At 38.6% G+C, this 25,185-nt stretch overlaps 2 protein-coding genes across 4 annotated transcripts; both read left to right on the forward strand.

Moving 5' to 3' along the window:
- Nucleotides 1–313: 313 nt before the first annotated feature.
- Nucleotides 314–11,493, forward strand: b3gnt2a (UDP-GlcNAc:betaGal beta-1,3-N-acetylglucosaminyltransferase 2a). 3 transcript variants are annotated; one of them, XM_038278010.1, is made up of 3 exons: nucleotides 314–504; nucleotides 7,555–7,690; nucleotides 10,143–11,493. In XM_038278010.1, the coding sequence occupies exons 2-3, from the start codon at nucleotides 7,667–7,669 to the stop codon at nucleotides 11,358–11,360; spliced, it is 1,242 nt and encodes a 413-aa protein (XP_038133938.1). In that variant the 5' UTR covers nucleotides 314–504; nucleotides 7,555–7,666; the 3' UTR covers nucleotides 11,361–11,493. The 3 variants fall into 3 exon arrangements, with proteins under 3 accessions (XP_038133938.1, XP_038133939.1, XP_038133940.1); XM_038278011.1 differs by lacking the exon at nucleotides 314–504 and adding an exon at nucleotides 3,640–3,765; XM_038278012.1 differs by lacking the exon at nucleotides 314–504 and having other exon boundaries at nucleotides 7,555–7,701.
- A 4,110-nt stretch (nucleotides 11,494–15,603) lies between these two features.
- On the forward strand, nucleotides 15,604–20,511 carry zgc:66455 (uncharacterized protein LOC393502 homolog). Its single transcript, XM_038278050.1, has 3 exons — nucleotides 15,604–15,777; nucleotides 15,856–15,886; nucleotides 19,889–20,511. The coding sequence occupies exons 1-3, from the start codon at nucleotides 15,697–15,699 to the stop codon at nucleotides 20,509–20,511; spliced, it is 735 nt and encodes a 244-aa protein (XP_038133978.1). The 5' UTR covers nucleotides 15,604–15,696.
- Nucleotides 20,512–25,185: the final 4,674 nt, after the last annotated feature.

A 25,185-nucleotide genomic window follows, 5' to 3' on the forward strand; every position in this document is an offset into this window, starting at 1 on the left:
AGTGACAATAATGGTCAATATATTTATGATTTGTTTCGTAATTTAATTCTGAAAGATCACAAAGATAATTTATTTTACTGCTGGGTTTTCTTTTTATATTAGAAGTAGCTAGTGGGACATATGTTTTCTTCTTCCTTTGGGGTCCCGCTCAGTCAAGGGCCCTTGGAATCTTCCTAACTTTCCCCCCCATTTGGCGCCCCTGACTCCATCTGTTTCAGCCCAGATCCCTAAATAAAGCGAAGCCGCCTCTGAAAAGCACCCAGACCAGAACAGGTTGGAGCTTGTAGAAAAGCTGAGGGAGGAGTTACTGCGCGCAAAACACAGGAAGGGCGCAAATTCACATGTTAGACTGCAGGGAGGAAGATAAGGCAGCGGTGCTCATATAATGAGGTCAGGTGATGTGAATGAAGGTGGCTATAACGCAGCCAGTCGGATCATTGTCCCACCGGGAAGCAGGACCTACCGGGGGGTCGGGTTGGGTCTGCGCCACAGGATCAGCTGGAGGTTTGTTACACTAAACAGCTCTCGGTCTTCCTGTGGTTAATTTACTAGACTTCACTCTGCTTATATAGAATATCATTTTACAAGCACATAAAGACATTTCTCTGTTTCTGAAACTCCAGCGCTTTGGCTAAAAGTTTTCATACCCTCTAAACCTTCTCTCAGTCTGTGTTGTTACAGCCTCAAACTTTATAGAAGCGCAAATCTGTACAGTGAAAAGTTTACTGAAAAGTGTGGCGTGCTTGTGTCTTTAGGACCCTTTATTATCATTCCCCTAAATAAAAGTGGAACCATGCAGGCACCATAAGAAGTCACCTAATAAATTAACAATTTGTTTTATTTATTCTCAGAATGGAAACAATCAAATTAATCATGATGAATCGATTATTGAAATAATTGGTAACTAATTAAGTAATTAATCGGTAATTAACCTCTAACTGGAGCGTAGAGACTCTAAAGTGTGACTTTAGCTCATAGAGCAACCCACATTGAGCAGTAGTTATACCAAAATTAGGGATGCAGGATATTGGGATTTTGGCCGATATCCGATATGCCGATATTTTAAAATTCATGTAGCCGATAACCGATATCGATACCGATGTTAAAGCTGGACAAAAATGAGTAGTCATTGAAAATAGCAGTTTTGTTATCCATTTCTGACACTTTGAAAAATAATATACTCAAATATATTTTCATATGCTGATATCAAATAGATTTTTTAAAAACGCGGTATCGATCTATTTTACTTTCAAAATCTCGTGAAATTTCATCGTTCTGTTACAAACTCTCGTGATATTTTGCAAATTCTTGTGAGATTTTGTTAGTAAAATAGATCGATACCGCGTCAATATATCAACATATAAAAATATGGCAACATTTTGTGAATTTTTGGGGGATTTCGTAGCATAACGATGACATATAGCAATATTTCATTAGTAAAAGAGTTTGATATGGTGTTTTTAAATGGCAATATATCAGCATATGAAGATATTGGGATATTTTAATGTATCAATATTTTTTCCCTCGTCTTTAGAAGTTTTTAAGTCTGTAAAAAATACGTTTTTGAGGAAGAAGAAGAAGTAGTATTTTTTTTTTTTTAGACTTTAGAAACTCAGAAGCTGATCAAATATCGGGATAAATGTCAGTGGGGTGGCCGATGTCCAATACTCAGTTTTAAGGCCGATACCGATAGGGGGCCGATTATATCGTGCATCCCTAACCAAAATATGTTAACATTTTGCATTAAAGATAAAAACATATTCCCCCTGTCAATATGCTCTATCCAGAACTCCTTAAGTGGAAACGTTTTCAGTTTAACCTGGTTTAATTTCACTAAATATCTTCTTTAATGAACCTTTTAAAAAACAATTATTAATTGAAAAAAAATTATTTCGTGTTTAATCGATTTGCAGGATAATCATTAGTTGAAGCCCTAATATCAGTTTAAATCCTATGGAAGAGGATTAGGGCCACTGGAAAAAAAATAGTTAACTGATTTTGAAATTTTATTTCAGTTTAATATGGGAAAAAAGTCAGAATTCTGATTTTTTTCTCAGAATTCTGACTTTTAATCTCAGAATTCTGACTTTTTTTATTGTCAGAATTCTGAGATTAAAGTCAGAATTGTGAGAAAAAAAGTCAGAATTCTGACTTTTCCCCCATAGTAAACTGAAATAACATTTAAAAATCAGTTAACTTTTTTTTTTTTTTTTTTCCCCACTGGCCCTAATCCTCTTCCGTAAAATCCAGCTCCTCTGTTACTGGCCAAAAACAGCATGAGGAGCACAGCAGGTCAGAGGGAAAGCTGTGGAGAAGTTAAAAGCAGAGATAGATTATAAATCCCACGTTCTGAACCTCACATCAAATGTTGTTCAATAAATCAAATAAAAATGATGGAAGTCTCTTTGTAAATGTGAAATCTGCACAGATGTATAGTTGAGATAAGATAATACTGTTAGTTTTCCAACCTGTCTTTGAAGGGAAGAATTGTGTGGATGCTTTTCATTCAGCTGATGTGAGAACAGATGCAGTAAAGTGCAGGTTATATAGCAAAAAGCCGTGAAAGACCTAATAATGAGGTGGTAATGCAAAATGAAACCCTAAATATACAAACAGGGATCCTGTGTGAGAACGCTTGGATCCCTTTGCTGGAATGGTTCAGTCATTGTCCAGGCTTAAATTAAACCCATGGGAGGATTTATAATTGTTGTTTAGGGATGATCTCAATCCATTCTGACTGAGTTTTTTATTTTGGAAAGGAAAATGGGAAAATATTCCAGTCTCTAAAAGTCCAAACCCGATGGAGGAATATCTTAAAGGATGGACATTTGAGGTCTGATTACAGCTGGATGTAAAATAAACAAATTATATACTTTTTCATCACCTTGACAACTTTGCACTTGGTACAATAGGTGGAGATATTGGGAATACTTTTCTAAAACAGTCTATATCAAGATCAGATTAGTTAGTTTCTCATGTGACGGAGGCTAAAAGCCACATCATATTCTAACAATCATTAACCAGGCAAGTCAGATGATGAAGTGTAGCATTCAGGTTTAGTTCTACACATTATTAGAAGGCAGAGATGGCAAAGTACTCACTTTCCGTACTTGAGTAAAAGTACAGATACTTGTGTTAAAAATACTCTGATAAAAGTGGAAGTACTGATTAAACTTCTTTACTCAAGTAAAAGTAACAAAGTACAGACTTGTAAATTTATTTAAAGTATAAAAGTGAAAGTAGAAACCACTTTTTTCATGCCGTTGCCTACATTTTAAATGGATGTCTGCCAATAGGACTAGATCTCCGTTGTGTTCATTTTCAATCATCTCGTCATCCATGCTACTATGCTAACGCCACCGCCACCAAGCTGCAATGATTTGCCGCCAATGAATACCGCCGAATCTGTCCATTCATCTTGTAGTGGTGCGTCAAATGCAACGTAGATTCCCATCCAGTTAGATTGAATTTGGTATTGATGACGTGAAAAATAATAACGGTAACTCCATTGAAATGATTCAAAACTAAAGTAACGAGCCAATTTTTTAAAATGTAAGGAGTAGAAAGTACAGATATTTGTGTAAAAATGTAAGGAGTAGAAGTAAAAAGTCGCCATAAAAATAAGTAGTAAAGTAAAGTAAAAATATCAGAAAAATCTACTTGAGTACAGTAACGAAGTATTTGTACTTTGTTACTTCCCATCTCTGTTAGAAGGGGACTGATGCAGTGGAACCTGTTTGGAGGAAGGAGTATGGAGCCAAAGAGGTGTGTTTAAAAAAAAAGTAAAACATAAGAAAAATCATTAAGCCTGAATAAAAGTTTTTTTTTTTTTTTGATAGAAAAATATTTATATGTGGAAAAAAAAAGTTTGTTCAAAAGAAAAAGCCTTAAACCTGAAAAATAAAAGTTTGTTCAAATGAAAAAGCCTTAAACCTGAAAAATAAAAGTTTGTTCAAATGAAAAAGCCTTAAAGGAATAGTACACCCAAAACATGATTAGCCTTCATTTTCTACTCACCCCCATGCTGAACAACACTCTGGAGTACTTTTTTGATATCTCAAATGCATCTGGAGATCTGGGAGGCTTCTTGCTGTCTGCTGACATCAAATAATGGAGGTCTATGGCGCCCGAGACAGAAAGGTCCATAAAAGTCCACAAAAACGTGTCAATATTCCTCCATACTGCTCGTCCAATGTATTCCAAGTGTCCTGAGTGGGTAGCATCCAGAATTTACTCGAAACGAAGTCATTTAGAATGTTTTTAGAGCATAAGCAGTAGTGTATAGGATTTCCTGAAAGCGCGCACCTGCGAGTTCATGACGCTACGGAAGCCGGCAGACCAAACCAGATGAAAGTGCGCATTCAGCTCGGCAAAGAACTCATGCTCTTCCTCAACACTGAAGTCCTCAGACATTTTTCTTTCGTTGTTTCTTTCTTTGCACAGGTAAACAGCACATTTCTTCTTCTACGCTTGCATTATTGGCAGAGCAGACGCTGAATGCGCACTTTCATCTGGCTTGGTCTGCCGGCTTCCGTAGCGTCATGAACGCGCCGGCGCGCGCTTTCAGGAAATCCTTTACACTACTGTTTATGCTCTAGAAACATTCTAAATGACTTTGTTTCGAGTAAATTCTGGACTCTACCCACTCAGGACACTTGGAATACATTGGACGAGCAGTATGGAGGAATATTGACACGTTTTTGTGGACTTTTATGGACCTTTCTGCCTCGGGCGCCATAGACCTCCATTATTTGAATGTCAGCAGACAGCAAGAAGCCTCCCAGATCTCCAGATGCATTTGAGATATCAAAAAAGCACTCCAGAGTGTTGTTCAGCATGGGGGTGAGTAGAAAATGAAGGCTAATCATGTTTTGGGTGTACTATTCCTTTAAACCTGAAAAATAACTTTGTTTAAAAGAAAAAACAACGTTTTAGATACAAGTTTTTTTTTTTTTTCTTAAACTTGCATGTTTTTTATTACATTTTTTTTCAGACTTATGGCCCTGTTTCAGCGTAGAGGGCAAGGGGAGTAGAATAGTAGAATCAACACAGTGGCTGAACAACCTATTGTCAGCTGTTGCATTCAGTGACCGTGGGAACTGGAAAAGTCATCACTATTCTATGTGTATGCGATTGGTTTCGAAAATTTACATGCTTCACCAATAAAAGTAGTTTACAAAAATACACAACACAAATCTCTGAAGATGAATTATGATCAGATTTATGATCAGATTTGCACAGCATTTTAAGTCCGTGTTGGAGATTTCCCACGATTTCACACAACATAAAGTTAAAGAAGCTGCTGCTTGGTTAAGACAAGTATGCAAGGTAGAAAACATTAAGCAAACTGGCTCCTATTAGCTGTTTTACCTGATGGTGAAACATTTTCATTCTGGCTCAGTATGAGGTTCAACTGGTATGATTACCTCAGATCAAAAGCCTCAGTCTTAGTGGCAAAATAAAACATGCAACAAGGAAGTATTTAAATCACATAACTAACAGTAAACCTGTTTCTAAAATGATGCAACCCAATGTTAATGTTATATATATATAAAACAATGTATTCGCTGCTATTTTTAATTTTCTACAGACTTTGCAAAGTCTGTGTAGTAGATCTTAAGCTTATTATGCAGAAATTAGTGTATTTTGTTGTTGTATTTTTCTGCTTCTTATAGTGGAAAAAAAAGTATAAATAGCAGACATTAATATTTAGTCAGGCTGTATGCTCCGTAAGCCGGCCTGTAATGTTGGTGAAGATTCTCAGTCATCCAGGTCATAGTCATTCAAAAAAAAAAAACAATCCACCAGACTTTGTTTCTAAGTTTGAAAACATTTCGCTTCCCATCCAGGGAGCTTTTTCAGTTCAAAATGTCAGGAATAGCATTGATTTCGAGGTTTTATACGGTTTTACTTTTAAACGTCTTCAAACTTGGAAACAAAGTACAGTGGATTGTTTTTAACTTCACCTTAATGGTACATAGTCACCTTATATGCGTCTACCTCAATGACCAATATCCAGTTGATTATTTCAAAATAAGGCTATACACTCCAAACATCATTCCTGATGGTGTTTTGATGCCGTTTTTGAGCCTAAATGCAACCCCAGAGCTGAGGATGATGAGCTGATATAAACAGACATGGCGCCATCTACCAGTAGCACAGCTGAGCTACCAGAAAGCCAAATGGTGGCCATTGAGGCAGCTACTTCCTGCTAACTGTGCTGTAATGCCTCACAAAAAATAACAGCTTGGAGGATAGGAGGTGATTTACTGGCGTAAAAATACAAAAAAAGTAAAATAACTTCCCTATGTACTTTTAATAGGAGTATCTTTCCACACCATATCTTCCTGTAGTTGTTGTGACTAGAAAATTGAATTTCTCTTTTTATGTAATTAAGATAAAAGTCTAAAAACTTTCTTTAAGTGAGCTGACTGGCAGTTCATATTAACAACTGGGAAACCTCCATATAACTGGAAAAAACTCATTTGTTTTGGAAAGACATCAAACATAATTTAATTTAATTTAGTTTATTTATATAGCACAAATTCACAACACATGTCATCTCAAGGCACTTTACAGTTCAACCAGATCATCCAGTCAGATTGATTCAAAGTTTTCTATCTAAGGAAAACCAGTTGCTTTCATTGACTCTTCAGCAATCCCTCACACTACAGTAAGCATGCTTGTAGCGACAGTGGAGAGGAAAAACTCCCTTTTAACAGGAAGAAACCTCCAGCAGAACCAGTCTCAGTGTGAGCTGATATCTGCTGAGGCCAACTAGGGTTCAAGGAGACAGAAGCAGACATACAAAGGAACTTGTCAACCAGCTCCACAGGCGGCACCGTCCAGAAAACACACAGCCAGGCAGACGAGCTCTGAGCCAGCTCCCATGTCAGAGGATGAAGAGAGCACATCCAGCCAGTCACAGTCAGGGAAACAGGACTACACTGAAAAACAGGCAGATCTCGAACATCTATAAACCAAGGTGTTGACGGCAGCAGCACAGCTGATATTTCTCTCCAGGATGGAGTCACAGCCAAACAGGAACAGACCAGATGAAGCTACTATGAGAAAAAGCAGAGAGAGCAGAACGTTAGAGATTGAACTAACAGATTCTGCAGAGTGGGAGACTAGAGATAGAATGAAGCAGAATAATGAAATTTGGGTCCCCATGTCCTCCAGCGGTCTAAGCCTATAGCAGCATAACATAAGTGGACCTTTTTACCATCAGCCTGCCCAAACTTTGTTCCACCTATAGCAACACTTTGCTCTCTTTAACAGCAACCATTGGTTATGCACCTGGAGATTGTGTTCTTCTTTACTTTATTTCTACGTGGGATGCATGGCTACTTCAAACATAAGTTTTGTAACCTTATCTTTATGCATTTAAAATTGTACTTAACATAATCTCAGAACATCTAATGTCATCTATAATGTGGTTTGAGTATCACCCACACAATTCAAAACATGTGGGTACATGACAGGACTTGTCATGTGAATTTCGTTTTCTTTTCTGCTGCTGTAACATTTTTATAACACTCCCTGCTGTTTCAGTCTCTCCAGTTTGAATGCCTGACATCTCCGGGAAAAAAACAACAACAACAACTTGGTCCTTGCTGGAGCTCATCCATGTGAAACGAGGCGCTCCCCACCCTCCCCCACCAGCATGCTGTCATCCTATCACTACGAAGTATGTAACAGGTTAGTTTACTGCCGGCACAGTGTTCGCTGTGAGCTCCTGTCTCTCAATAATGTGTCAAAACAAAATTACGTATGTCTGAAGCAAAAACATTGAATACACTATTCGATCATTTTACTACTAACTGGCATTTCAGAATAAAAGGCATTTATGCCCTTTTCTTGAAAGATTTCAAATTACAGGAACAAAATTTTAGGAATTGGGTGTGTTGCAGGTGATCTACAAAGATTGCAAATACTACAAAGAGTCCAAATACCTCTCAATCCGTTGTCATGGTACACATGCCTACTTATGGCCACAATGGCCGTAGATATTTTTGTGTTTGTTTGTAAGTGATTTACCAGTTTCAGTTTTGGAAAATGGCTTTGCATGTGGTACATGTTTACATTTACCACATGCCCAATATGTGGTCAGTAAAATATTATCTGCATATCGATGAAGACGCACAGAAAAAAGGTTTAAACACGTCTGCTGAATCACTTTGCAGCTTTTGAACATCTGCTCTAAGCTCACAAACATATTTACGACTGTTATAGGACATGCAAACCTTCTGAAAGTTCAGGTCCCTAGTGTCATATTATACAACTTTCCCACTGAGAATGTTAATGTGTTTGCTGGGATTTTTGTTTTTGGACACAAATTAGCGGACATAACTGTAATATGGAAGGAAAATTATAAATGGTTTACAATGGTTTTTTTTTTAAAGCCGACTGTTCTGTATCTGGCCTAGGAGGTTTCTCAGAGGACATTAGCAAACAATTAGCATCAGGAAGGCCAAAGGACACAGTAGAGATATCAGAGGTAGTTTAGGAAACAATTTCCTGGGGTTTCATCTAAAAAACTTGCTTACTCAGGCATGAAACATGTGTATGTTGCTTTATAGTGTATAAAATCTTGAACTTACGGTGGCCCTGAAGTGCAACTACAAATCTAAAAGCGCAACTACATTAAGGAAATCGCAACTACATAAAGCAAAGCGCAAGTACATTCAGAAAAACAAAACTACATAAAGCAAAGCGCAACTAGATTAAGGAAAACACAATTACATTAACCTACCGGAAAAGGTAGGTACCACTGGGAAACATGAGACATCGCTGATTGGACGACGGCGTCGTTTGACCCTTGAACCGGAAGTCATTCTGCCTGCTGTGGCTTTTGAAAACATGGATATTGTCGGCGCCCCAAACATAGCTGCCGTTATCCAGGAATATTTTGAATCAGGACATACGTACGAGGTGATACTGGATATGCTCAAGACTAATCACGAAATTTCAGTTAGTTTGCGTACACTGAAGACACACTTAAAAGAAGCTGGACTGTTCAGACGACGCAACTTCCGGTTCAAGGTTCAAACGGCGCCGTCGTCCAATCAGCGATGTCTCATGTTTCCCACTGGTACCTACCTTTTCCGGTAAGTTAATGTAATTGTGTTTTTCTTAATGTAGTTGCGCTTTGCTTTATGTAGTTGCGATTTCCTTAATGTAGTTGCGCTTTTAGATTTGTAGTTGCAGTTTGCACTTCAGGGCCACCGTATAAACTAAATGTTATTGCTGAAATTTTTAATTGAATGAGCTTCTTGAAAGGGAAGCGAAAAGTCTTCAAACTTGGAAACAAAGTCCAGTGGAATGTTTTTAATTTTCTTCTTTTTGGAGTTATGGAATATTCTATTGAGATTATCTAGAAATTTCTGGGCTAATTACAGGGCAACATTGCTAGGAAACATGTGTCAGATTGTCTAAGTCAAAGTCCAGACTGGAATTCATTAAGTTGGGGAAAAGACAGTCTAAATAAATTGGTAAGCTAATCGTCTTCAAGTTGTACAAAGCTTGGAAATTTGAGAATTTTGTTCTTTTTTACATCAGATAAAACTCATGAGTTTGTAATAAAGATAATTATGATTATACCAAATCACGTCTTTATCGTGACAAGGGCTTACATTGTATACTTCTCTATTATATTTCACAAGTACTAAATTTTGAGATGCAAAGAAACATAATTAACCTCTAGTATACATATTGATGTGCTCCATTGTGCGTGCCGTCTAAGCTCATGAAGCCACTGCTGCCCGGAAAGTGGAGTCATGTGCATTGCTGAATTAGAAACGTATGATTCTTGCTTGCCTGTCTTTGTTAGGGGAAAGTAGGAAGGATTAAGGAGGGGATGAGGGAAAAAATGTTCCTGGGGGATTATTAGGGAAAATGCAGTCCTGTATTCTACATGTCTGAACTCTGAAAGCAAACGTTGGGGAATCAAGCTTCCTGTTTACCTTTTTGTTTAAGACTTAGTGATAGACCTACTTTCTGAAATGTTTCTGAATATTCCTCTTAATTCTGGCTTTGCTGTAAGTCCAGAACAACACTCCACATTTCCTGCATCTTATTTTATTTATTTATGGAGTTTTTCATAAAGTTTATTAATTTAACTCTGTCCTCTCTACATTCAGGGTGCAGACATGTCGCCGTTTGGCCGTAAGAAAGGAAAGACTCTCTGCATGATAATATTGATCAACATCTTCATCTGTGTTTTCGTGGGCATCTTGTGGACATTTGGGCACAACAAAGACGATCCAAAGAGGGTTCGGATTCCATCCCAGAGGTTTTGGCGCCCTCATATAATGAGTAAATCCTTCTGGAACAAGGAGCAGGAGCGCCTGGACGTGATTAACAACCCGCTTATCAACTCTGAACTCTTCTCTAACTCCCTCATTGCACTGCCAGATTGGCTTAATGATACTGGACCTCTTGACCTGTGCGAAAAGGATTTTAGAGTCCCAAGGCAAATCATAGACTATAACACACTACCAAAGCGGTTCCAGGACTTTCTCCTACACATGCGGTGCAGGACTTACCCAATGCTGATTAATCAGCCCTACATATGTGATAAAACACCTTTCCTTCTCCTGGTGGTCAAGTCACTGATCCCTCATTTTGACCGGCGACAGGCCATTCGTCAGACATGGGGGCAAGCTGGTACCTTAGCCAATAGACCAGTGAGAACAGTGTTCCTGCTAGGCAGTGCTTCATCTGAGGACAACTTTCCAAACCTGCAGGGAATGCTTGACCATGAGGCAAAGCTTCACCAAGACCTGCTTCAATGGGACTATAGGGACACGTTCTTCAACCTCACCCTCAAAGAGGTCCTTTTTCTACAATGGTTTACCAAGCATTGTCCTCAAGCTCAGTACGTTCTAAAGGGTGATGACGATGTCTTCGTCAATACCTTCAGGATTATTGACTACCTAAAAGGCTTGTCTGAGGGCAAGGCGAAGGATTTGTTCATTGGGGATGTTATAATAAATGCAGGTCCACACAGAGACAAGAAGCTGAAGTATTTTGTCCCTGAGAGTGTGTTTGTGGGGCAGTACCCACCCTACGCTGGTGGGGGAGGTTATATGTTCTCTGGGAATTTAGCAATACGCCTGTGCAACATTTCTCAGCAGGTTGTCTTGTATCCAATTGATGATGTCTACACGGGGATGTGTTTGAAGAAACTGGGCCTGGTCCCTGAGAAGCACGGAGGCTTCAAGACGTTTGGCATTGAAGAAAAATACAGAGACAGTCCATGTGTCTACAGAGACTTGATGCTGGTTCACAGCGTAACGCCACAGGAGATGCTGAAGATCTGGTCATGGGTTGTCCACCCTCATATCAGCTGCAACTGACCTGTTTTAACAGGTCTTTGTGATAACAGTCTATTCTGCATTTAATTCAGTACTTGAAAGAAATCATAATTTATTGCTTTAAAAAGGAGTACTTTATGAAGCTTAAAGTTTTGAATAAACAAAAAGAAAAATCTACAGTGTGACTTATTGGTCTTCTAATAAATGCATGGTTTGAAAACGCAATGATCCACTGTTGGGTACTGCTGCAGCTAGAGGGTGCTAGAGCTTCTTTTAGTGAGGCACATCACATTCAATTCCTGTTTATATTTATATATATATATATATATAATCAAAAAACTCTTCCTTACCTACCACAGGCAGTCTTCCCACCTTTTCTTCCAATCTGGGGTCCTCTACCGGAAGCATGGGAGCCTGAGGGTTCTGCCAGTATCTTTGCTGTTACTAGAGCTGCACTCTGCTGGGCTGAGATGTCTGATGTATTTCCAGGGATCTGCTGTAACCACGCCTCCAGTTTGGGGGCCCCTGCCCCGAGGGCCCCAATGGCCTCGGGTACCACTGATGCCTTGACCTTCCAGGTTTTCTCCAGCTCTTCTCTCAGCCCCTGCTATTTCTCTAGTTCCTCATGTTCCTTTTTCCTGAAGTTGCAGTCACTTGGTATCGCTATGGCAACCACAACGGCTTTCCTCTGCTTTTTGTGCACCACCACAATGTCAGGTTGGTTTGCCAACCTTCGGAGGTGTGTCCCACTTTGACCTTGGAGTTTCCAGTCAATACTTACACCCGTAGCACATATTGATATTGATTTGTAATGTTATTAAATATTGTTGTTTGTTCTATATGCATTTACTAGATGTCATTTTTTTTCTCCTTTTATTTCACGTCTAGGGTTTTTTTATGTGTTCTCTTCATTCTTTTTTAGCCTATAGTAATTTCTCCCTATAACTTTTTATTCCCCTTTCACTTTAATCTCTCTGTATTTTCTGTCTGTCAATCAAGCAGAGCATCATAGCAGAGCCATAATTCTACACTTGTCAAAGATAATCTCCTATTCAGAGTCCTCTAATGCTGGATATATAAAAAGAATAAATTCAGAAAAGAAGTAAAATACGGAAGAGGATTAGGGCCACTGAAAAAAATAAAAAAATTGAACAGATGTTTTAATTTTTCTCAGAATTCTGACTTTTTCGCAGAATTTAGACTTCCTCAGAATTCTGACTTTTTTCTTAGCAGTCTTACTTTAATCAAAGAATTCTGACTTTTTTCTCTGAATTCTGACTTAAATGTCAGAATTCTGACTTTTTGCTCAGAATTCTGCCTTTAATCTCAGAATTCTGACTTTAATCTGAGAATTCTGACTTTTTGCTCAGAATTCTGACTTTTTTCTCAGAATTCTAACTTTTTCAGAATTCTGAATTTTTTCTCAGAAGTCTGATTTTAATCTCAGAATTTTGACTTTTTTTCTCAGAAATCTGACTCTAATCGGAGAATTCTGACTTTATTCTCAGAATTCTGACTTTTTTTCCCATCAGAATTCTGACTTTTTCCCCCATAAAAAGAATAAATGCAGAAAAGAAGTAAAAATATGGAAGAGGATTAGGGCCACTGAAAAAATGTAACAGATGTTTTAATTTTTCTCAGAATTTTTTTTACTTTTTTTCTCAGCAGTCTGACTTTAATCTCAGAATTTTGACTTTTTTTCTCAGCAGTGTGACTTTAATCTCAGAATTTTGACTTTTTTCTCAGAATTCGGACTTCTTTAGAATCCTGACTTTTTTGCTCAGAATTCTGACTTTAATCTCAGAATTCTGACATTAATCCGAGAATTCTGACTTTTTGATCAGAAGTCTGACTTTAATCTCAGAATTCTGACTTTTTGCTCAGAAGTCTGACTTTAATCTCAGAATTTTGACTTTTTTGCTCAGAATTCTGACTTTAATCTCAGAATTCTGACTTTTTCCCCATAGAAACTGAAATAAAATTGAAATATCAGTTAACTTTTTTTTTATTTTTTCAGTGGCCCTAATCCTCTTCCGTAGAAAACTGTAAAAAAAAAAAAAGGAAATATATTTTTTTTCCTGTTGGTGTTTTTACTTATTTGACTGAAGATAATTAAGGAATACCTGTGAATCTATGAAGCACAGTTGCGGGCTGATAGTGGATTAAAACTATCACATTATTCATCCATCAATACGTGCAGTGTGTGTGTTGGTGTTTGGGGTCGTGTGGGGGGGCGCAATTCTAAGTCAAAGGGGCACACTATAAGGCAGTGGTTCTCAAACTTTTTCTGTCATTCCCCACTTTGGACAAGGGGGAATTTTCAAGCCCCGCCTGTCCCCATCGCCCCAACACAATGCTAATGAAATATGAAACAATCTTAAAATGTTCCAATTTTATTGAAGTAACAAGTAGTATCTAAATTAGTGCTGTCAAAATTATTGCGTTATTAATGGAATCTGCTACGGCACTCTTGCTGTCTGTGTACGCCACAGGTCAGTATTGTGTGTGTGTGTGTGTGTGTGTGTGTGTGTGTGTGTGTATGTGTGTGTGTGTGTGTGTTCTCATTTTTGTTAAGAGTCTGAAAAGTAACTTTCTAGAGCATAGACTACCTCCATCTAGTGATGTCGGTCTATTGATTTTGATGTATTGATTGAAAATTGTTCATTATTATCTTGGTTAATTAACATCTAATGTTAACTCTACTGCATTTTATAGCAGTAAGGTAAAATGCTTGTCTTTGTTCAAAAGACTGTATTAAGTGTAAAGACTGTCTTTTACATCAGCCTGTTTTCAGGGCCTTTTTTTTGCCTACATATTTGTTATTTTTTGCTACATGCCTCCCCATCTTCTTGCCATATGTTTCTATGGCATAAATCAGTGTCTGTGACCTGTTCTCATTTTAAAAAAAGAACATTGGCACAAACCTAGCCTGTATGTATTTTTTTGTATGTCATCGAGAGTATTTAAATGATTTTCAATCAGGAAAAAAATGTGCGATTAAAATGCGATTAATCGCGAGTTAACTTAGGCATTGATGCGATTAATCGCGATTAAAAATTTTTTATCGATTGACAGCACTAATCTAAATACAAACTATCTACATCAAATAACAGCAAGCTCAAAAATAAAGAAAATAAAAATGCAGCTGTGTCAAAATTTGTATCAAGCTCAAAGATAGAAAAAATTAAAGTGCCACTCTGCAATCTGTTAATAAAAGAAAAGAAGTGAAATCCATCTGGCAATACAGGTCTATTTATCCCTGCATTAGTGGCTGCAATGAGCCTGTTTTGCATTGCGGTTTCTCAAAACGGTGTTGCAGGCTTGATACTGCCACTCTCAAGTCATGCTTTGTTTTCAGTGAAGCAACAGCTGAAAAGCCCATCTCACAGAGATATGATGTGGCAAAGGGAAGAAGAATGCACACAGCTCTCTGCCCGATGAGTGGATACTCCCTCTCCACTCCAAACCAGAAACATGAACATGTGGCTGTGTGAATCGAACGCCGTTATTTATTTCAGATAAAATATTTCAAATTCAGTTATTTATGATCAACCTGCGCCGTCAATCCCGGCGCATGTGCGCTTTATTTGCTGTCTGGACGCTGAGGGTAAACATGCTGTGTCCCTTACTGCAGCGCTGAGAGGGACTCCTGCGATAGCGGGGGAGAACGGGGTTGGGAGGGAGGAGGCGCCCCACGGCAGCACCTGCCGCTGGAGGACAAGAAAAGGAACGAGACGTGCTTTCACGTAGGAGCCTCCAAAAGTCGCTAATTTGTCGCTAGTCGCTTTTTTGAAAAAGAGTCGCTGGAGGGGTCTGAAATATAGCGACAAAGTCGCTGAGTTGGCAACACTGGGGCGCGAAAGTTTATTCCGTTACAAATAATATGCCGACGTCACGTCAATCATTATTTTGGCACTTCAGTTCCAGGTGAAATTTTTCTAATGTTCTTTTAATTAGACTGCATGTAGGCTAGTAATGATTACTTTGTGGGTTTGATTGGTCTAAAAAGCGGCAACATACAGCTATAAGGAAAGTTTGCTCTCACACATTCTACATTTATAGTCTCACACACACACACACACACACACACCGGAACTTGGCGCGCCCCACCTGTCACGTCTCAATTCCCCACCAGTGGGTCGCGCCACACACTTTGAGAACCGCGGCTATAAGGCAAAATCAACTGAATTAGATTTTAGGTACTAGGGCGACATCTGCTGGTGGCCAAAAGCGGCGCAGATAGAAGCGACTTCAATCATCTACTTGATGAGATCCACCTGTGCGGATAAGAACGGAGAAGCATAGAAGTTATCTTTCATTTCGGCACATTTTCTCTCGCACGAATAAAAAGAGCAACAGTAAAGATTTTGGTAGTAAAATGCCTTTAAGGAGCAGCTTGATCTTCCAAAGCGCGTTGCTGGTGTTTCTACTGAGATTTGGAAAACTTTGTTGCGTTCAGGTCTGTTTCAGAAACTTTCAGCTTCTTCAGGGTTTAATCCTTCAGCTCTCTGTATTTACATGAGTCTGTTCTCTGCAGGGGGACACAGATACACTCCCAAGACTTTCAGGTGACATTTTCACTCATTTATTTATTGTACGTGTTATCTTTTTTCTATGTTTGTCTGTTTTAAATATTTAATATCCTGGTGTCTTTATCATTTTTTTTCAGTAACTAGGATTCACCTCATTAAAATATCTGAATTACTTTGTGTAAAATATAACGTTGGTGAAACAAATAAAACATCCTTCCTGTCTTGTTTAAAAGCTATCAAGGCTTTAATTGCTCTAAAATTGATCAGCCTGTCCTCATTACTGCACCAGCTGACCAGAGGTGGGTAGAGTTCCCCAAAATTGTACTATAAATTTTACTCAAAAGTAAAAAAAAGTATTCGGTAGCAAGGCTGCTTGAGTACTGAGTAATCATTGGATATTAACATGAGATTTAATGTTGAGAAATTATCCTGGCATCAGACTTTATGTGCAAGTTGTCATTTTGGACACTCAAATGCCTAAGGAATAAAAACGTAATTGATATAAAAGAACAAATTTGTGTACAAAAATTACTTACCACTTTTTTTAAACATAACACTTAAAAGATAAATAAATAAAACAAACCTTTACAATGACACTTTGTACCAAACTTCCATTGTTAATATCTACTGTATGATTATCTTATTTTCAAATGGTTCACATTACTCAGAGGACAGTAGTCAGAGATTTTACTTAAGTAGCGATACTTTACAAGAATATTACTCAAGTAAAAAGTTTGGCACAGGTAACCTACTCAAAGTACTTTTTTTTTTTTTTTTTTTTCCCCAAAAAATGTGAAATGTAACTAATCACTCCCCAGCTCTGCAGTGAACCGCTATCATGTACAAGCATTTAAAAGAAAAAACCCTCCTGGTCTCCAAAATGTGAAAACATTTCAAAGGAGATTTTATAAATTAAATGGGAAATTAATTTCATAGACAATATTTTTGTTCTAGCTAAAAGTCTATGACCTACACTGGAAAAACAATCTAGAAATAAGTAAAAATGTCTTATGTTAAGTGTATTTACCCTTAATTTGAGTTGGTAAATAAGATGATACCCCAATTGAATAGTATTTTTACTCTTAAAATAAGATAGTTAGATAAAATGCACTTTAAATAAGACATTGCAACTATGTTTTCTTAATTTAAATGCAAATGTCTTGTTCCACTGGCAAAATGTCTTTTTTACCTCCTTAAACCAAGAACAAAGGCACTTTATTTGAGAAAAAATGACTGATCAAGATTTTGATTTTTTCCAGTGTAAAAACTGATTTGAATCAGTTCCTCTAAAAGATGCATCAGCAGACTACTAGGCTGCTGATGATTTTAGTTTATTTTTTTACTCTTTGCTTGCCATCTTGTGTAAGGGCTATGTATCTTAAACAGAAGCTTTAGTTGAGTAAATAGGATATGCTTTTAATATGGTAACAGATCCCTCCCCACCTGAACTGAAATGTAGAAGTTTTACTTTTTCCTGGATATATAGTCTTAGTTCTTCTATAACATTGTGTTAAAGTAAAAGTGTTTATTTTGCATTTTATTGGCGTTTTGTTTGTGCATCATTTGGAAATGGAGGGAAATTGAACTTTGATGCTTTTTACAAATAAATTAGAGCTAAAGTTTCTATTCAGCCTGCTGGATGTCATTTTGGTTAAGACCAACCTTCCCCATCTTGTAGACCTACAGTTGGGATTGTTCTAATTTTCAAATGGACTCCAGTTCAATCAGATGGAGGGCGTCTGTATGTCAATATTTCTCGTTTACTCTTAGCCTGGGTATTGATTTTTCATTTCAAGAATCAATTTGATTCCAGTTCTCAAGATTCAGAACCGGTTCCATTGTTTCTATTTAAAACATTTCTGTGGCTGCTTCATGAATCATGTGACTGAAGTTATGTAACGTATAGATACTAGTATTATATTAATATTCAAAAGCAAATTGATAAACAAATGATTACCTTAAATATACGCTATTTTTTAAAAAAAAATCTATTTTTCCAACAAAAAGTTGATTGTTAGAGATGAGAATTGATTCACTCAATTTTTTTTTTTTTTTTTTTTTTTATACAGCCCTACTTGCCAGTGACTTTAAAGGAAAATGCATGATTTCCATTGTAGCTGTGGTTGTGTTTAGTCTTGTGAACCTATGCTAGTTTTGTTTGTCTTGAACTCTAAATAGTTTAGCTTCATCCATACCAACATCAACTCTTGATGTTCCTCTTGAAGAAAAGTCCAGAGATAAAAGTATTTTCGCAGTGCTTTGCATTGTTGTTTTTTAACATGTTAAGTTTTCAATTTAGACCAAAAAGTAAAACTTTGATCCCATCACAACCAAATTGGATCAGCAGTTCTTCCATAACTGCTGTCTTCCTACCATGGCCTGAGGACAGGGGTGGATTTAGTAAATGTCAAGTCAGCTTTTATTGTCACTTTCTTCATATGTACAAGACATGCAAGGGAAATGAAATTACGTCTACTCTCTAGAATATACAAGACTGACATAAAGTGCGGGACATGACAGGTAACAGTGATAAGATAAATATGAAGTATAGACATTACAATAAAAGCAATAAAACAGCAGCAATAGTTTGTTCCAGGCTGAGGTAGTGCAGGTAAGGGGGCCCCTGAATTGAAAAGACATCACATAGAATAGACCCATTATATAGATAGACATACATTATTTGTTCTACATTTTGTCCCTTTTCTTGTGTTCCTCTCTGTTTTGTACTCAGCTGACTTTTCATCAGTGTTGGGCACGTTACTTTGAAATAGTAATTAATTATAGTTACTAGTTACTACTTCCAAAAAGTAACTGTTACTCTGCAATAAAAGTAAGTAGTTAGTAGTAAAAGTAACTATTGCGTTACTTTTGCGAGTGTATGAAATTAATAACTGGGGATGTCTAATTCTGAAATCCTGTGTTTGGGTTGTTATAGATACTGCAACATGTAGCTATATCTATCCATCCACCCATATTTCTCTCTTTCTCCATATAGGCTAATGATCGTTCACGCTCTCCGTAGTTCCTGTTGCGCGTTTCCTGTCGCTTGCGCGGTGAATCGTGCCGCCGCGCTGTGCAGAGATGCAGGGGAAACTGTATCTGATGGGGAAACGCAGCTCGACGTAACACCAGTATTTCCATCTGGAAAACGCTGTTTTGCTGCTGGAGTCCTCCTCACTCTCCATCCTCCCCTCTCTCATGACGCGCGCACGAGTTCTATCATGAAAAAAGGTTCATTGTGCGACCTGAGTAACCTGCAGTAACGGGGTGTCGGCAATTGTAACTGCGTTATAGTTACAGTAAGAGTAATAATTTTGATTACTCGTTACTAAAAAAAGGTAGCGGCGTTAGTAACGCCGTTACTTTCAACGCCGTTACTCCCATCACTGCTTTTCATGCTGTCTCAAAAGGAATGAAAGATTTTTTCCAATCACTAAGCTCACTTAGCTGAATCTACTTGCTCTGGAGAGCAGAGTTCGCTGCTTTTAGATGTTGTCTCCAAAGTCTGCAGTAGCAGAAAAAAGTCTCTAGATTTGGCGTTAGGAGCTTTTTAGAAATCAAAGTGCTAGAGGGGTCTGAAAAGTGGCTAAATATAGCGACTAAAGCGCTAAGTTGGCAACATTCCTCTTTGCATCCATTGTTTTTAAATGGTTTGCTGCTGTCTGTTTGGACCTTTCTGAACATGTGCAGCAAATGGACTGATCCAATATGGTGGACACTGAAGGGGGGGGGCTGAGACGCACCTAATATTATCAGCATTCTGATGGCATTTTAGTAAAATAATTTTTATCAAAAACCTGATTAATGTGCACAAATAAGGAGTAGTTGCATTAACCATACGTATAAACTGACTTTTATGGGGCCCCAAGTTGGCAACTGCCTAGTATTGCCTAATGGTAAATCCCCGACTAATGTAGCGCTGCCACGTAAAGCCCCACAGAAATGTACATTTGTGGCTGAAATAGGACAAAATAAGTTCTTGTTTTTGGAATATTTTGGTCAGACACTGTGGATTTATGTGTTTTATCTCGTCATCAGATGAACCTAAAGGGGATCGCAGCGCTTTCTTCGCCCTGCGAAGCTGCCACCAGCTGCTGCAAAGCGACAGCGGTGAGTTTTTCTCCCCAGACTACTTGTGCTCCAACCCTCCTCTGTGGTGCAACTGGACCATTCGGGTGGATCCGGGGAAGAGGATTCATCTCCGCTTGGAGGACTTGACCCCTGATGAGGTCTGCCAACTGAAACAGGACCAGATCCATGTGGATGAGCCTGGTGCCCAATCAGGGGGCCACAAGGTGCTGCAGAAGTGCTGGCAGGAGGCCAAATTCACGTCTTCGTCCAACACTCTGTATGTGGTGGTACTGATCGGCGGCTGGCCTGACCCGCCTTACAGGGGCTTCTATGCTCGCTACCAGGCATTTGGACCACCGGTGGTTTACAACCCACAGAAAGGCTCTGCACACAAAAGCAAGGAGTCAGACTGGTCTCCTGGAATGACAGACCTCAGTGACTTTGAGTCGTTACCCAAGGTGGAGGTGGAGGATGCTGATGTGACGTATGATTATTTTGATCAGCATGTGGCCCTGACAGCGGGGCTGTCTGGAGGTTCCCACAGCAGAGACGGCGCTACAGAGGTGGGTTTTCTCTCTAGGACACACTGATGCACGACACGCACTAAGGTCCAACAGGGGTGGATTTAGGAAAGTTGGGGCCCTAGGCAAAGTAAGGCAGGGGGCCCTCTGAATTGAGAAGACACACTTAATGTTATAAGTGTTCTGATTGCATTTTAGCCAAATAATTTTTTATCAAAAACCTACTCAATGTGCACAAATAAGTAGTTGTATTAACCATCCATGTAAACAGAGTTTTCTGGGGAACTGCCTTATATTGTCTAATATTAACCCCTCCCCCCGGGGTCCAGCTTAAAGTAAAACTTCTTTCTACAATTTCATTTCAAAACCATTCAGTACGTTTCCTTTTTTTTCCTTCTAATTAACTCAAAGCGGTCCGTTTCATGAAGTGTGAAAGTTATGTATTCTAATTTTGTCTTTAACAAGTCATAATCGAAATGGTGTCTTTATTTGCATTTAGCTCTTCCAAGTCAGTAATTTGTCGAATGTGGAATTACTGTTCCATCTATTTTAGGATATGATTTGGGTGAACAGATCTTAAAGAGGGAAAAAAAAAAAGTGGGATTGGAGCTTCACTATTTATTTTTATGGGAGTTTGTCATTTATAAACAATTTAAATAAAGTTGAAAGAACTTGACGTATGTAAATGTATGAATGTATTTTAAATTGGATGCAAACGGAGGAGCACAATTAAGTTTCATACAATTACTAACAGTTTACCATTTTATCACATAAACCAGCAATATTATTCCAATTCTTAAGACTTTAATATCTAATTTATTGTTACTTCCATTTAACAGTTTGACTAAAGGCTATTTTCCTTTGTGAAATGGACCAGAATTTTTTTTCCCTCTGCTTATAAAGTAACTTAATTTTACTTGGTTAAATCTTAGTTTTTCTTAAAGGAATAGTACACCCAAAACATGATTAGCCTTCATTTTCTACTCACCCCCATGCTGAACAACACTCTGGAGTACTTTTTTGATATCTCAAATGAATCTGGAGATCTGGGAGGCTTCTTGCTATCTGCTGACATTCAAATAATGGAGGTCTATGGTGCCCGAGGCAGAAAGGTCCATAAAAGTCCACAAAAAACGTGTCAATATTCCTCCATACTGCTCGTCCAATGTATTCCAAGTGTCCTGAGTGGGTAGCGTCCATAATTTACTCGAAACGAAGTCATTTAGAATGTTTTTAGAGCATAAACAGTAGTGTATAGGATTTCCTGAAAGCGCGTTCACGAGTCTACGGAAGCCGGCAGACCAAACCAGATGAAAGTGCGCATTCAGCTCGGCAAAGAACTCCTGCTCTTCCTCAACACTGAAGTCCTCAGACATTTTTCTTTCGTTGTTTCTTTCTTTGCACAGGTAAACAGCACATTTCTTCTTCTACGCTTGCATTATCGGCAGAGCAGACGCTGAATGCGCACTTTCATCTGGTTTGGCTGCCGCGGTTTCCGTAGACTCGTGAACGCGCTTTTAGGAAATCCTATACACTACTGTTTATGCTCTAAAAACATTCTAAATGACTTCGTTTCGAGTAAATTATGGACGCTACCCACTCAGGACACTTGGAATACATTGGACGAGCAGTATGGAGGAATATTGACACGTTTTTTGTGGACTTTTATGGACCTTTCTGCCTCGGGCGCCATAGACCTCCATTATTTGAATGTCAGCAGACAGCAAGAAGCCTCCCAGATCTCCAGATGCATTTGAGATATCAAAAAAGTACTCCAGAGTGTTGTTCAGCATGGGGGTGAGTAGAAAATGAAGGCTAATCATGTTTTGGGTGTACTATTCCTTTAAGGCTTTGAGTAATATTTGCTGTATCTTATATTTGATTTTTTTTTTTCTGTTTTTTTTTTTTTTTGCTTTGTTTTCTTCATTCCTATCCCAAAATCTTCCCACATTTGCAAAGCACAGTAGTATAAGGTAGTTATCTGGTGCTGTGACATGTGGATCATTGGTTTTTCAGGGGAAATCAGATTTTAGGGCGATCTGTTCCCCCCTCTTTAGCTCCGCCCCTGTCCCTGGTCCAGAACTGTTTACAGCAGCTCTGATTTCTTAGAATTTAGAAAAAATGGCTGCGAATTTTCTCTTTTAAATGTTGCAGCATATAGTTAATATTTCCACTTGTAGTAGAAATTTTAAAATCTGTAATAAAATCCTATATCCATCTCCAGAAGAACTACACCCATGTTTACCAGTTCATGGCTGCCCCCACGGCGCCGACGTCCATCCCAAGAACAGTCAGATCAGGAAGAGGTGCTGCTCACAGCCACTCCGGTCAGCCTGACCCTGTCGTTCTTTCTGCAACCCCACCGCCTCAGCAGCAACACGAGTTCATATCCAACAACAGCCCTCCAACTTCAAAAGTAGGAAACCTGGTGGAGGATGTAGCCACAGATGAGGGTCTAATTGCTGGTGGTGGTCCGGAGCAGGTTGCAGAGCATATCAGTCGCGTCTCAGACCAGCAGCCATCTTCCTCTGATGGAACTGATATGATGGAACCCCAATCTGAAGACATGGGGAACCGTAAGTAGAACTATGTCCTCAATGCTTGCAGATGTGGTTCTTTGAGGTTATTGGTAATATTTCCTCTCACTACAGAGATCTTGTCACAGTGAGCTTGGTGAAAATGTAAACGCGTCCCTGTGGTGGAGACCTGAGTGAAGTTGGGCCCCCCACCTTCTTCAAATCAGACAAAATTAGTGTCAAACGTTTGTGCTACGTTTGTGCTGGTTTGTGCAGCAACAATTTTGGTTTGTGCTGCTATCGTTTTAAAGAAATATTTCTAGAGGTCATCAAAGGTCAACCAGGCCCCCCTCTTTCTTCAAATCTTCAAATCAAAGCAGCACAAACGAAAATTTTTGCTGCACAAACGGAGCTGAGTTAATTGACACCTATTTTGTCTGATTTAAAGAAGTTGGGGGGGCTGGTTGACCTTTGATGACCTCTAGAAATATTTCTTTATATCTTTAAAACAAGAGCGGCACAAACGAAAATTGTTGCTGCACAAACGTTTGACACCAATTTTGTCTAATTTGAAGAAGGTGCGGGGGCTGGTTGACCTTTTGACCTTTACATTTTTATTAATATCTTCAAATCCAAACTAGCACAAACGTAGCACAAAAGTTTGACACTAATCTTGTCTGATTTGAAGAAGGTGGGGGGGCCAACTTCACTCAAGTCTCACACCTAGAAATATTTCTTTATCTTTAAAACGATAGCAGCACAAACGAAAATTTTTGCTGCACAAACGGAGCTGAGTTAATTGACACCTATTTTGTCTGATTTAAAGAAGGTGGGGGGAATGGTTGACCTTTGATGACCTCTAGAAATATTTCTTTATATCTTTAAAACAAGAGCGGCACAAACGAAAATTTTTGCTGCACAAACATTTGACACTAATTTTGTCTGATTTGAAGAAGGTGGGGGGGGCAACTTCACTCAGGTGTAGTGGAGGAACTCAGAAGCTCACCGGATATGCATGTTATCAGCTCAGCCTGTCAATTAACCCTCTGATCGTGACTTGGTCAGAATAGGAAATGTGAGTCAAGGAAAGCTTCAGGAAAACGCTCGGTTCAATGCTGCTGAACAACTAAGTCTGCTGAAGGGTTTACATCTGAACTCTCACAATATCAGCATTCTAATAGAAAAACACTGATTCAGTTTGAAGTTTCTGTAACCCATGGTTTAATGGTTGAGTCGGATATTCTCTTTATTTTTCACTTATTCAACCCTACCTTATTCAATTAAGTTTATTTACATAGCGACAATTCAGAACGCATTTCATCTCGAAGCACTCAACAGAGACAATTAATTTAGATCATACACTGCAAAAACCATCTAAAAATGAGAAAATATGCCTTAAATTAAGTGTATTTACCATTAATTTGAGTAAGTAAATGGGATAATTTGCCAATGGAATTAGTATTTTTAGTCTTAAAATAAGATAATTAGATAATATGCACTTGAAATAAGACAATGCAATTGTTTTCTTATTTTAAATGTAAATTGTCTTGTTCTACTGGCAAAGTGTCAATTACCTCAATTGAAGAAAAAAATGTACGTATTGCAAGAAAAAATGACTTATGTAGATTTCAATTTTTTGCGGTGTACAGTCAGATGGTTCAAACTTTTCTAAGGAAAATCAGCAGATTAATTGACTCAAAGGCAATCCCTCACACCAAGCATGCTTGTAGCAACAGAAGAAAGGAAAATCTCGGGCTGACTCGGGTTCAAGGAGACAGAAGCACACGTGCAGGAAAAAAGAGATACAAAAGGCAGCTGTCAACCATCTCCTCAGGCAGTCTGTCCAGGAAACGCACAGCTTCGCAGACGAGCTCCGAGTCAGCTCCCATCTCCGAGGATGAAAGGGAGCACATACAGTCAGGAAAAACAGGACTACACTGAAAAACAGGCCACGCCCCATCATCTTTAAACGAAGTTTTTGACGGCAGCAGCACAGCTGATATTTCTCTCCAGGATGGAGTCACAGCCAAACAGGAACAGACCAGATGAAGCTACTATGAGAAAAAGCAGAGAGAGCAGAACGTTAGAGATTGAACTAATAGATTCTACAAAGCGGAAGAATAGAGAGAGAATGATGAAAAAGGGGTCCCTATGTCCTCCAGCAGTCTAAGCCTATAGCAGCATAACTATAGAGATAGCTCAGGATAACCTGAGCCACTCTAACTAG

This window comes from Cyprinodon tularosa, unplaced genomic scaffold (genome assembly GCF_016077235.1).
Source record: "Cyprinodon tularosa strain WSP-4 unplaced genomic scaffold, ASM1607723v1 ctg137, whole genome shotgun sequence".
Lineage (NCBI taxonomy): Eukaryota > Metazoa > Chordata > Actinopteri > Cyprinodontiformes > Cyprinodontidae > Cyprinodon > Cyprinodon tularosa.

Coding starts and splice junctions, on each gene's coding strand:
- b3gnt2a (XM_038278010.1), top strand. CDS start 7,667: ATGCTGTCATCCTATCACTACGAA. Junction 7,691..10,142: donor TGTCATCCTATCACTACGAA/GTATGTAACAGG, acceptor CTCTACATTCAG/GGTGCAGACATGTCGCCGTT.
- zgc:66455 (XM_038278050.1), top strand. CDS start 15,697: ATGCCTTTAAGGAGCAGCTTGATCTTCCAAAGCGCGTTGCTGGTGTTT. Junction 15,778..15,855: donor GAAAACTTTGTTGCGTTCAG/GTCTGTTTCAGA, acceptor TGTTCTCTGCAG/GGGGACACAGATACACTCCC. Junction 15,887..19,888: donor TACACTCCCAAGACTTTCAG/GTGACATTTTCA, acceptor TCTCGTCATCAG/ATGAACCTAAAGGGGATCGC.